At 36.2% G+C, this 13,449-nt stretch overlaps 1 protein-coding gene across 7 annotated transcripts in view; it reads left to right on the top strand.

The window, feature by feature from the left end:
• ADD1 (adducin 1) overlaps positions 1-13,449 on the top strand; it is a 61,701-nt gene that overhangs the window by 26,683 nt on the left and 21,569 nt on the right. For all 7 annotated transcript variants that reach the window (XM_068402811.1, XM_068402814.1, XM_068402812.1 and 4 more), the window contains exons 2-9: positions 2,185-2,397; positions 3,663-3,825; positions 4,948-5,099; positions 8,308-8,388; positions 8,991-9,140; positions 10,141-10,284; positions 10,404-10,502; positions 10,857-11,033. In XM_068402811.1, coding sequence (XP_068258912.1) covers positions 2,203-2,397; positions 3,663-3,825; positions 4,948-5,099; positions 8,308-8,388; positions 8,991-9,140; positions 10,141-10,284; positions 10,404-10,502; positions 10,857-11,033 — 1,161 coding nt within the window. In that variant the 5' untranslated portion in view covers positions 2,185-2,202. The remainder of the gene's footprint in view (positions 1-2,184; positions 2,398-3,662; positions 3,826-4,947; positions 5,100-8,307; positions 8,389-8,990; positions 9,141-10,140; positions 10,285-10,403; positions 10,503-10,856; positions 11,034-13,449) is intronic.

Raw genomic sequence — 13,449 nt, forward strand, 5'->3', positions numbered from 1 at the left:
TTTAAAACTTTCTAGGTCTACCTTAAAAGGTTTTTCCATGTGGATAAAAGCATTATTTCTTCTCACTATACCATGTATTTCTTCCCGAGTGGAGGAAAGCTAGTGATTAAAAGAAGTTATAATAACAAAGATGTGTGTATGTGCTTACTTTAAAGGAGAAAAAAAAAAAAAAAAAAAAAAGAAAAAATCTGACCATGACTTTTAAACCCCAGACTGGTTGGTTTAAAATGAAATACTTTAAACAGTGCAGAGGTGTCTGTGTGTGTTTATTTAGCAACTCGGTGAGTGGAAATCACCGAGCATCTAAAACTTGAGTGTCTTAAGTGCTAACATAGATTTTCATAGTAGTATCCTCGTCTGCAGAGTCGAGGCAAATACTTTTCTTTTGCTCATTGTGTTCAACTGTCTCAGTTCAGTGATTTGTCATTCTGAAATAAGGAACCAGTTGAGTTTAGAAACTTGTTTTCTAATGGAAGAATTAAAGAGGATGAGGTGTGCTAATTCTGAAGTCTTGAAGTAGATAATATTCTTCACTGCAATGATTTTAACATAATCTGCATTTCAAAATAATGTATGTAAACTTGCCTTTTCTGTGTGCACCCACATCTGAGGTGGTTTTAGCTAATAAATATGCAAGTAAATTCCTAATCAAATCAAAATTCACAAGCAAGTACAGTTTAAGACTAGTCACTAAGAAAAGTCTAAAAATAGTGGAAGAATCGAGACGTATATCAAAATTTACCAGTTAAAACATGTAGATGAAGATACATACAATCTTTCCTACTACATAGCAAAAAGAATTGCAATGACTTGATAATATCAGCAGACTTTAATGGTACTAATCCTTGCAAAACTGAAGGCGTGTAATGAAATTGACTGTTTAAATCAGGGTTCTCCTTACTGTGTGAACCCCGAATGTGAATCGGTATTAAGGAAATCAGTCTGTCTCACCTTACTGGGACAGGGAGCTAGATTCTGCTACTTTATTCTCTTTATCTGTTCTTCCTTCTCCAGGAAAAGACCTACTAGCTTGTCTCGGCTCATTTTCTTAGTAAGGTTGCTAAATGTCATGATGGCAAGGGATTTCAACCTGGCGTATTTTGTGTATAATGTAAATAATTGCTGTTTGCTGAACTAGCAAGCCATTCAGAGTTAAATATTGTTATTACAGTTCAGTGAATGTACAGTTGTGTTAGTGACATTTTGTTCGGTCACGTACGATATGCAAAGAAAATCTTTTCTGAAAAAGCTTAATTTTAATTTGGTATGTCAGATGATCAGGAATCAGCGGTTTGAGTCTCAAGGTCTTGCAAGGGTGGCTTTATTGAACTAGTTGCTTGTCAGTGGAAGGCTTCAAAAAATATTTTAAAAAGGATTGTGGAATGAAGGTTGTAATATTGTGCCCAGAAAACTCTGATAATGTTACACAAAGGGATTCTTGTGAGTGAAAGAAGGATGTGTGTATGAGCAACACCAGCTGAGTTTTGTTTTTTTTGTGTTTGTGTGTGCTTTCCAGATTCCAAAAACCACATGCTAATGTGGTGATGTGCATGTGGTAAAATGAACCTAAAATAAATATATTTGTGAAAAGCACCCTCAAGTTGTAGAGTCAGTATTTCTGAGTTTGTCTTCCGAAATGTGTTCACAATCAGAGTGTGTTTTGGTGGGGTTGATTCTTCATATTAATGAACATGTGTAATATCCTGGTTTCTGTAATGATTTAAAGTCTGACTTACGCAGTATTCTTTTTGTTATGTCTGCTTTAACTTTTTAAGTAAAAAAAAAAATAAAACCAATGAGTTTAGACCTCATGTCTTGAACTTCTCTGTCATTATCTATGAAAAGGTTTGAAGGACTTTCAGGCTTCTGAAAATCAAGCTGTATAGACAGCTTAAAGAACTGGAGGTAGTTTAAATGGGAACTCTTGTATTAGTTTTGTGTAGCATGTACATGTGTAGCATATTTGACTTTGCATATATGTTAGCCTTCTTTTCTAATCTTGTATTTTAAAATCTTTTTCTCTCCTCTAAAATATTGCTATCCAATTGCACAAACATGGTTTCTGTGTTGGGAAAGCCATGCTAATTTTAGGTGGATTTGAACTGTAACAAGAAAGACGTACGAAGTTCCTAATTCTTTCCTTGCTTGATTGATTTATTCCTCTTCTCTGCCGCCTCTTCGTAGGTTCCTTAAAACTGTACTATGAATGGTGATTCTGGTGTGGGGGTGGTGACTTCACCACCTCCAACAACAGCCCCTCATAAAGAGAGGTATTTTGATCGAGTTGATGAAAATAATCCAGATTATTTGCGAGAGAGGAATATGGCACCTGACCTTCGCCAGGATTTTAACATGATGGAACAAAAGAAGAGGGTCTCCATGATTCTTCAAAGCCCAGTAAGAAAAGAAAATGCTCCATTTTTAAAGTGATAAATTTATTATCTCTATTTTTCATACACCTATAGAGTTGGAGAATTTTATGATATCTTAGATGCATTTGATCTTTTTTCTGGTTGGCCTTTCTTCTAAACTGTCCTAATTGTAGCCTGATTTTTCCTCACATTATCTGGTTGAATTTTTATTGTCTACTCAGGAAGCAGCTCCTCAGTCTTGCTTTCAGAATTCTCTGTATAATCGTCAGTTTTTTTCATATTGTCCATCTAGTCCTGATTGGACTTTTTTTTCACTTCTTTCATATATTTAGTATTCATTTAAACATTTAAATTCAGTAACTCTTCTAAGAGTAGCTTATGCAAGGCAGCTTTGTCCTGTGCTCTGTTTTTCATGCATGATTCTGAATATGAAATATTTTTATATATCTCATTCTGAAAGGGTGCACAGTAATAAACTATGAATGACTGAAATGTTAATAGTAAAGATGTTTCCCTCAGGCAGAAAGTACACAAAACAATTTCTCTCATAACATTTGTTCCTTTTGTAATAAGTGACGGATGACTTTAGATACAAAACATTTCATGACACCGCTTCATTAAGAATAGGGATGTAGTGGTATATTTCCAATTTTTCCAGGTGAAATCAACCCATTTTATTTAGATTCAGTTAACAATTGGAATACTTCTTTTCAGTTCAAATTCCAGTTTGCTTGTCAAAAGCAGCAGATACCAGCAATAGTAAAAAATCTTGTTTTCTTCCTTTCAAAGTTAAAACAAACAAAAAAAAACCCAAACACAAACCAAAACAAAAAACAGGAAAAAAGTAAACAACCCCTTGTTTAAACATATTTTTAAAATTCCATGGCTATTCCTTCCTGTCTTCCTGGATGCCTTCCTGGCTCTCAGTTCACTGTGAGCCACACTAATAATTTTCCTTCTCTTTTCTGGTTCTACTATTTTTCCTTTCGTGTTTTGAATTGTACATCCTTCTCTTTCTTCCAGAAATCGTTATTAGTAGGTTCAATGAGTTTTGGTGTTAGTGGAAAAGAGGATGCTGGAATTTCTATTCGCAAAAATATAAGTGACTCATATCATTGGAGCTCCAGGGAGCAACATTTTGAAGTAACAGTATGCGCCCAGTAATTCTGCCCTGAGCTATTTTTCAGAAGAGGTGTATGATGTTTCCATCTAAGTGCTAAAAGGAAGCTGTGTATGAAAGGTTGAAGTTCATTTGAACATGCTTTACAATATGCAATGTCCTGTTGCTAGGCTTTTTGTGAGGAATTGGAATCCATGATCCAGGAACAATTTAAGAAGGGGAAGAACCCAACAGGATTATTGGCTTTACAGCAGATTGCGGATTTCATGACAACGAACGTACCAAATGTCTACCCTGCAGCACCACAAGGCGGAATGGCTGCGTTAAACATGAGTGAGTGCACCTTAATTTATAATAGTTGAATTCTTTTTTTTTTTTTTAAAGGCTTAAAATGAAGATGGTGTGAATGAAATGAAGTGCTGTAAAGTTCAAATGCTATCCTGTTCTGCCCACAGGAACATTGCAAATATAAAATGAATTGATTGGTTTTTAAATGCTACAGTGGTATGCAAAGTGATTCATGTATATAATTCATATCAAAAGCTATTTCAAGTATGGTATCTTAATTGAAAAGTAAGTATGTCAAGTCAGCACTAGTAAAAAATTTAGAGACTTAAATATTGCTAATGTTTACCATGTGGGTTGTCCGCAGGAAAATGAAACGCTCATTAGTAGTCTAGTAACAGTGAAGGTCTTTAGAAACTAATTATGTTTGCCATTGAAGTGCTGTTTGCAGCTTTCTTCTGTGAAGTGAAGCGATAGACAAGAAACGTCAACAGGCAAAACAAAGAAGGAAGACAAAAACCAAAATGTGCAAATGCATGTTCACATGGTTTTATGTTAATATAAATCCTTACCTGTGCTCCAAAATAAATCTATAGTTTAGACAGTAGCATGGCCTGGTTCTGCTTTATCACAGTTACTTTTAACCACATTTCTAATTGCACTGGAACTAGAACTACAGTATTTGTAATTATTTACCATAATCCTCCTCTCTAGCTTGTACTTTATTTTTCCCAATTAAATGAACATGTATGCATCTTTTTAGATGTACAATTCTCCTTTTCAGGAGTACCAAATCATATATCTCAAGAAGTGGAATATTTGTGGTTACATTTTTCTGTTAACAATTAAGTTTGAGAGAGAAAAAAAATATGCCAAGGAATGATAAAATATGATCAGGAATGCACTGTCACCTTAGCACTAATGAATATTAAGGAAGGAAACGAATGCTGAGTCTACCAAAGATGAATGACTTTGTCGGAGACTGTCGTTATATTTTTGTAATATAAATTATGACATCATAGTAATTAAAGTTTGCTATCCATTTCTTAGGTTAATATGTTGATATAAACTAGTAAGAACAACCACTATAATAGTGGTGCATATTGTTAAGTTTTAACTGATGTTGAACACAACCTTCCTTGTGCTTTTTTTACCCCTTCACCTTTTCAGGTCTTGGCATGGTGACACCAGTGAATGATCTGAGAGGATCAGATTCCATTGCTTATGAAAAAGGGGAGAAGTTGTTACGATGTAAATTGGCAGCTTTCTACAGATTAGCAGATCTCTTTGGCTGGTCTCAGCTTATTTACAATCATATAACAGTGAGTATTGATTCAGTGATAACTGAACCAATTGTTTTAACGTAGAAGAGAATTGCTTCCCTCCCCCGTCTGTCATTTTCTCTTTGTGTGGAAGAGGAGCAAAGTGGTACTGAAAGCAGTATAATAGCGAAGGGATTTGTCATTGCATCTCAAGAATAAGAACTGGAACAGCTTGGATGGCAGCTACCAGAGCCTGAATAGAGTCTTAAGAGAGTGTACATGAAAGTTCTTACAATGAAATTAAGATTCCTGAAAGACTCAGTATCTTAGTATCTTAAATGCTTTGAATAACTGGATGTATTATTCTGCAAAGTCATGTCTTAATTTTCTTGCTAAGTACTAAAATATCTTTTTATTAGTCATTCAGCTGAATTTTATAATTCAAGGTACCAACCTTTTTGAAAAAGAAGCCATAGTATTTCTGAACATGAGTGAACTACTTAGCTTAATGTAGCGTGCCAACAATTTTCCTTGTGACCAAGTAATCGCTGGCATCCATAAAAATAATGACAAGGAGGTCAAATCAAGGAGGTTTTATATGCCAGAAGAATGATCAATATGAGTCTCATGAGTAAAGTCACAGCTGTGGTACCCAGTCAATTGTTTTCCTAACAGAGCTGAATTGTTTTTTTTCTACATAGTAGAGGTTGTCCTTTATGTATTTTCAGTTCTTCTAATTGCAGTCTGAATGAAATATGGTAATTTTATTATTACTGTTTTTTGAGATTTCAAGGTGTATTATTTGTGAACCGATAAAGATGGTAAATGATATGGGTAGGCATAGGATCAAGGCAATGTTGGTTAGATCGTTTGGTTTCCTTTAGTAACAGAATATATCCAACATAACGGTTCTTGTAAACAACTCTGTGCCACCCCCTGATTTTTCATACGTGACAGGAGAATTGATTTTGTAAAAGGGGCATTAATGCGGGGAAAAAGATTTATTAGGCAAGCAGGTTTGGAGATGGCTTTCTAGTGTGAAATTCAGCCCTGGGAATATTTATGTATTTAGATAAAAAGGTAAATGTAACGAAGAGCAGCACGCCTCGGGAAGTGGTTGAGGCAAGGGTGTGTGATTGGGGTGGAATGCCTCACGTTTGCTTTCTTTTGGTGGGGGAGAAGCACAGGAAGATTAGATAATGGTGATACCAGTTGAGGTGGAAGACAGTCAAAGCACTTGGAGTATAAGATTCTGAAAGTATTTTAGGCAGTTTTGAAGGGCAAAGTGTAGTACCAGAAAGCTCTTGGTTACTGGTTTGTCACCAGCAATCACAAGTTGTAGTTCACCTGCCTTTTACAAACTTCTCCCGTGAATAGCATTCTGAAAGGAGACTAATATATATAATTTCCCTTCAGAAGCTGATCTAGAACAAGGTTGTTGTATTTACAAAATACTCTTGTCTTTGTTCCGTATACCCACACATTAAGTAGTAGTAAGGCACTCCTTTGGAATGTGGTGAGTGCCTACCACTTCATGCAGAGCTGGAGCTTGACTCCAGGTTGTCAGGTTTTTGTGAGTGGATGCTGTAATTACTAGGTGGTTGCACTAAACTTAAAAGCTGCCAGTGCACTTCTTAAGGAAGTGAAAAGATACAACAGCCTTCTGTGAGGGGCATAAGCCTGTGTGTTAGAGGAGAAAGGAATTGTGAGGATGTGAGAGCGTATGCCAATCTGGGCAAATCAGGGAGTTGGGTGGAGTGTCTTTGCTTTCCTGGATCCTTATCAATCACTGCCAGCTGCTGTGTGTGGAATTGTTCAGACTGGTGCAGTCCTGATGCAGAAGCAGAATTACAGGGCATCAAGAGCTTTCACATCAAGTACAATAATGTAGAGTAAACTTGGGTGCCTCCAGGGTTAGGCAGAATTTGAGATCACAGGTTTACAGAAGGTACACACCGTTCACCAAGTCTTGGTTTGCTTTTAGGGCACAAGCTGTTTATTGGATCTAATCCTAAAGTAAGGTGGTTTGTGAGTCTTGCTGCTTGTTTACCTTATGTTTAAGGTTTATTATTAGCTTTTGGAGCATTTTGAATAATACCTGTTCTGTGTCTTGCATAAATAAGTAAAAGATTTTTCTAGATCATTTACACTTCTGTAATGGAGATCTGTCTTGGTGATTCATAGAAGTACGGGTTAACTTGAACTAACTGGTGTAGTTTAATAAGGCTGTTATGCTACAGCATGTTACCAGCTGGTTGTAAAGGAAGCTAGATTTTTGCTAGAAGCTTTTGGATGACTGATCAACTACTTATTTTAGGATTTTTTTTCCCTGCAGTAGAACTGTATCAAAGTATATATGTATTTAATGTTGCAATGAGTAGAAGACGTGAGAGAGCATAAAGTAGCTGCATCTTGGGGAAATGAAAAACCCATAAATAAATAAAATTTTTAAAACATCAAAAAAAACCCCCCCAAACACAAAATCTGGATAGACTAATAGCAAAACAGGGAGTTGTATCACATGTCCGGTAAAACATTTCAAGCCTTTTAATTTTCCATTGAGAAACACCTAAACTGCTTAGCTGTCATGTACTTTTCATTTTACAGACTTTAAACAGATGCATCCCAAGATGTGAATGGTTTTGAAGTTATAATTATTTTGTATTATAAACTCCTAATTTTGTGAATTAGACAAAAGAGCAAAAACGTAAGTGAGGGTCAGGATACTTGGTAGAAAACCTAGAAGTGTGCTGTACTGTTCACAGATGTCTCACATGGCACCAGCATCAGTGATGAAACCCTTCTCAGCTTCAAGATATTTTAGATCTGTTGGCCAAATTCTTGCGTTTTCTCACAAACTTATATTTCATATCTTCTGTTTTACTAGGGCAGAAATACAGTTGAAATATAAACTCATTCTTCTAAAAAAAAGAAAACCGAATTTTTTTTTCCCCACTTCTCTAAGTATCATCCCTTTTATTCACAGTAGTCTAGTTGTTATTACCGCAGGATCTGAGGATTTACTACCTTCCACCAATCTGAAGGACTCTGGCATGTACCTGCCGTCTGGTTTTACTCAACATGAGTTCATTAACTGTGCTGTATGTTGATTATCTGTTGTGGCATACATGAAAGTCAGATTGCATACGTTGTAGGCGTACTTGCCCATTCCATAGTCAGGAAGGGAAAGTAACTTTCCTGGTTTTGGGCCTTCTTGTGTGCTTTGATAAAATATTCTTAATAACTTCTACTCTGGTTATATCCTTAGGCCAGAGTAAATTCTGAGCAGGAGCACTTCCTCATTGTACCTTTTGGACTCCTCTATAGTGAAGTTACTGCATCTAGTCTGGTAAGCAATTACTATTTTTCACAGCTGTAAAATATGAATAGCTGAATCTGCTCTGTATGTCTGTCACTGTTTAAATTATATCCTAGAGAATATTTTAGTTTGTGTTACATGCTTAGAGTAGTTTTATAGAACATGGTTGGTTTCGGTACAGCTGAGGTATCTCTGAGAGAGATTTGTTTGCATGTGTTCACCACCAGGTGTCCTCTGGTTGATCTAGCTGTAACCACGAGCCAGGACATTTGAATAGCTAATTACATCATGCCCTTTAAAGCTGTTGGCTGTTGAGTCAGGCTTGTCGAGGGAAACAGTATGTGTTTCAGACACAAATGATGCAAACAAATTACAATTTCAAGACATATAATATCTATTACGTGCAGCGATTTCTCGTGTCATATGCAATAGTTCGTGATGTCCTCTTCAGTTAGCTTAATCTCAAGCCGGGGCCCTGATCACCCACCTACAGCCTTATAGTGCACATTTTAACGCTTGTTAAAATAAAATACTGAAAGAAATACAGTTTTAGAGCTTCAGTGGTAATGCTGAATTAAATCAGATTTTTGGCAGTCTTGATTAATTTATGAAACATTCTTTTTCGTTCCCAGGTTAAAATCAATATTCAGGGAGATGTAGTTGATCGTGGAAGCACTAACTTGGGAGTAAACCAAGCTGGTTTTACTTTGCACTCTGCAATTTATGCAGCTCGACCTGATGTTAAATGCATTGTTCATATTCATACGCCAGCAGGGGCAGCGGTAAGCACACTTTATAGTTTGTCATCTGTCTTGTTCGCCCCCACCCCACCCATCTGTTAATCACAGATTTGCTTCCTTTTTGAAGGGCACAAAGCCTTTAAGTCTGCCTTTGAATACGTGGTTCTGTTTGACTCAATCAGATCCTCCTTATTTGGTTGTTACGTGAACGGTCAGACAATAAATTGAGCTTTATAATTGGAAAATATGTATTTCATATTTGTGTGTCCTTTACCGCAAAAGACCATCTCTTTTGACAGTGAGTCATAAGAGCCTTTAGCATATTTTGTTGATTTTGTAAAGCACAATTTATCAAGGTTTTCTTAAATATTTGAAACTTTTCCAATACCTCTCATTAGAGCAACTGGTCAGTTTTACCGCTTTGGAATTTTTTGAGAGAGTCATCTGGTGACTCTATTTCAAAGTTCACATTCCAATATATTTTAATATATTTTTTTAAAACTGATTAACAGCAGTGATACAACTACTTTAAGGATAAATTATCAGATTCCTAAAATTGTGAATTATAGAGTAGTCTTTAACAATATTCCTTAACTTTACCTGCAGTGCTGTGGAATTACCTGTGTCAAAGTTCATGACTAGATTTCTTCTTTTTGGAGGGGGAGGGCGAGGAGAGACTCACTGAGTGGAGTGAAAGGAATGAAGGATGCATTTGATTTTGGCTTTTGTTTTGGTTTTGTGTTTTTGGTTGTTTTTTTTTTTTGTGGTATTTTTTCCTGAGTCTTTTCTTACTGTCATGTAAAAGCCGTCATACTGAGTCAGACCCAAGGTCAATGTGGCTTTTATATCCAATCCAAAAGTTGCGAAAAATAGAGGCTTTATGGATGGAGTATAAGACAACTATGTATGTGCCTGTTCACAGACAGATACATATAATATATACAAATATATTCTTATTATAATTTTTATCATTGTATTTTCTTTTCTTCCCCAGTTTTTTTCTGTTGCAAGAAATTAAGTTAGTTGTTTTAATATTTCTCAGGTTTCTGCAATGAAGTGTGGTCTCTTGCCAATTTCACCTGAAGCACTTTCTCTAGGGGAAGTAGCTTATCATGACTACCATGGTATTTTAGTGGATGATGAAGAAAAGGTGGTTATTCAGAAAAATTTGGGGCCTAAAAGCAAGGTCAGTGTTTACATCTGGAATTAGAGAAAAGTATGTGTGTGGGGGAGGTATGTTCTTTAATCAAGAGCAAGAAAATACTTGCCTTGCTACTGTTAACTTTATTTGCAATGTCTCTCTAGGTCCTTATTCTCAGAAACCATGGCTTAGTATCGGTTGGAGAGACTGTTGAGGAGGCTTTCTACTATATTCATAATCTAGTCCTTGCCTGTGAGATTCAAGTAAGAATTTTAGTATGTTATGTAATAATACAGTCTGTTATATTAACCTTCAAACAGATTAATAGTTGCGCACTTTACTGGTTAAACTCTTGATCTAAACTAACACAGTGAGTTGTGAAATCATTATATTACGCGAGGACATCCAAAACATTGGTTTAACCAGCAATATTCAAATGCTGTATTGGAACCATTGATTTGATACAAACTGCCTATTAAAACAGAGATATTTTCAAAGCCAACTTTTATACAAGTTTGTTAATTTATTTAGCTTTAAAATGAAGTAGATTTCTTCTGTTTTGCTGATGTCATTTCTCCCCCCCAAGAAACTAAAAGATGACTTTATTGTTTTTAAAGGTACGTACCCTGGCCAGTGCAGGTGGACCTGACAATTTAGTGCTTTTAGATCCTGGAAAGTATAAAGCCAAGTCTCGTTCCCCCGAGCCTCCAGCAGGTGAGGGTACTGTATCCCATCCAAAATGGCAGATTGGCGAACAGGAGTTTGAAGCTCTTATGCGAATGCTTGATAATCTGGTAAGGGAGGCATTTCTGTCTAATTGTTTCATATGATAATGTATTAAATACTTTGAAAGCTGCAGTAAGGGACATTAGTAAAGAATGGGCTGCATGTAGTTGGGATAGTTTATACAGCCTGGAGGAGACAACATGAAAAGTGTCACAGAATGCTTCAGGTGTCCTTTGTGCAGATAGCAGATTTACTTCTGTATTCATAATCTGGCAGTTATTGGTGAGATCAGAGGGGTTCCTTTTGTGATTCTACTTCCAAATGAGAGTACTGAGGTGCTTGCTACCCCTTAGTCTGTGTCCTCCCCTCTGTTCCCATCCCCTCCCAAAATGCATTGAACAGTGTTAGTGTTTTGCCAAGTGCAGGGTCCAGCATGATTTGACTTGGTAAGACTCTACTAGAAGAGCTCAAAAGACAGACTTCAAATAAATAAATAAAAGTCTTCAGATAAAAATGTTTTGTGTGAAATCCCGTCTGTAATGAGTGACCAGCTACCGACATGTGCTATCCAGCTTTAGTGGGAAAGATGATGCCTTTCTTGTCATAAGGCTCCAAGTGGTGCTGTAGACAGTGGTAATGAACATATAGAAAAATATGGTCACTGTAATAATCAGACATAAGTCTTCTGATATGTGATTTAATTAATCTATTTCCTTTGTAGACTTAACTGTGGTCTTCATAGTCATATGATGCATGTGCCCCTCACAGGATCCACACTGGTGACGATGATATCTTAAAACACTATCCACCACATCTACTATGTAGTAAAAAACTGGGTTTCTTCCCCTTAGATCAGTGTCCTGTCTGTAGTATGGGGTGGGGGGGGGGGGGGCGGGGAATTAGGCTACTTAATTAGTAATTTGAATATCTAATGTTTTCATATCAGACAAAGTGATCATCTATAACCTTAAGTCAATAGAAAAATTCTCATTGATTTTAGTGAGCAATAATGAGACTATTAACATAGCTGGCTGTGGGTAGCAGACTCCCTGTATCACTGACTGGTACCTTTGGCAGATTCAGTTGGATTTCCCTTTCTCTAGAAAATATCAGTTTTATGTTTCTGCAACCAGGAAGCAGGATCACAAAAGAAATAGCATTGTAGGAATAAAAGGAGCTTTCAGTCATCCAGTGCAGGTCCTTGCTCTTACAAATAGCCACATGCTCTATTGGATAGTTAACTACATTAGGCAGTAGATAATTACTCAAGATGCACTTTGATCATTAAAAGATGGAGCAGCAGCCAAGATAATGACTCAGCAGTGCTTAATTCATAGAAACTGCAAAGAAAGCGAAGTCTGCTACTCAGGACTGAAGTTTCTTTATCACTAGCTTTATAAAGAATTTTAGTGCTTTGGGAGGTAGGCTATTCACGCTGTTTTTCTTTGAGCCACATTGAAAATAGTTTGCTAGTGGAAACTTCTTAGAGAAATTGTTAAATGTCCTTTTTGTGTGTTAAATACTGAGCAAAATATGGAAGAAAGCAGGAGAAAACGTGACTAGTGTATTAGGGAAGGTAAAAAGGGAAACAATGTAATTCAGAGGAAGTAGGAGAGAAAAACAACATAGGTAGAAAAGATCAGGAGGTGAATAGAGTAGAGAGAAGTGAATATGAACATAAAAGTAGCATTCCTGAAGCCTTCCCTTGTATACAATATATTGAATTCTAGATGTTAGAATGCAGAAGAGATCTTTTTATCTGCACTACATTTTATATCATACAGGTGCTTTTTATGTCCTTGATTTAGAATTGTAAGAAACAGTCAATACATTTGATTGCAGTAAAAAAAAGTGTAAGTGAGTAGCTGGAATATGGTACAAAGAAAAGTCATGATTCTGCATTTGGACTTAAATTCAGCTCCAGAGACTTGAACAATTACTTGAAAATTCAGTGAGTAATACCAGGAAACACCAATATACTTTCCCCTCTACTCCCCAGGAAAAAACCCATAACTTCTGAAAAAGTGTAATATGTAGGCAATTGCCACAAAGTACATGTACTTTAAATGCAGTCCAAATTCAAACTTAGCTTGCATTGTTGCAGTTTAATCATATACTACTGTCCATAAGAAGAACTGTCAAAAAGAGAGGGCAGGACTAATAATTTAACCAATAGCTGTCGCTAAAGCATTCACTTTCATGTATGTAGTTACGACAATCAGTCGTCATTGTTTTGAGTATTAGAATTAAAATCTTTCCTAAAGTATAATTTATAAAACTTCAGAAATTTCCTGGAAAAAGTACATTCTTAAGACTTTTACAGTGCATAAATTTATGATTATACCTTCTGTGCCGATGTGGTAGAGCACTAAATTAGATTCCCCAGCTATAACACAGCGAATTGCTTAAAGGCAGGCTGGCAAGTAACTGTCCACTTTTTAATGGTATAATACCTATTTGAATACATACTTTAATCCTGAAGGG

Source organism: Nyctibius grandis, chromosome 6 (assembly GCF_013368605.1).
Source record: "Nyctibius grandis isolate bNycGra1 chromosome 6, bNycGra1.pri, whole genome shotgun sequence".
Classification (NCBI taxonomy): Eukaryota; Metazoa; Chordata; class Aves; order Nyctibiiformes; family Nyctibiidae; genus Nyctibius; species Nyctibius grandis.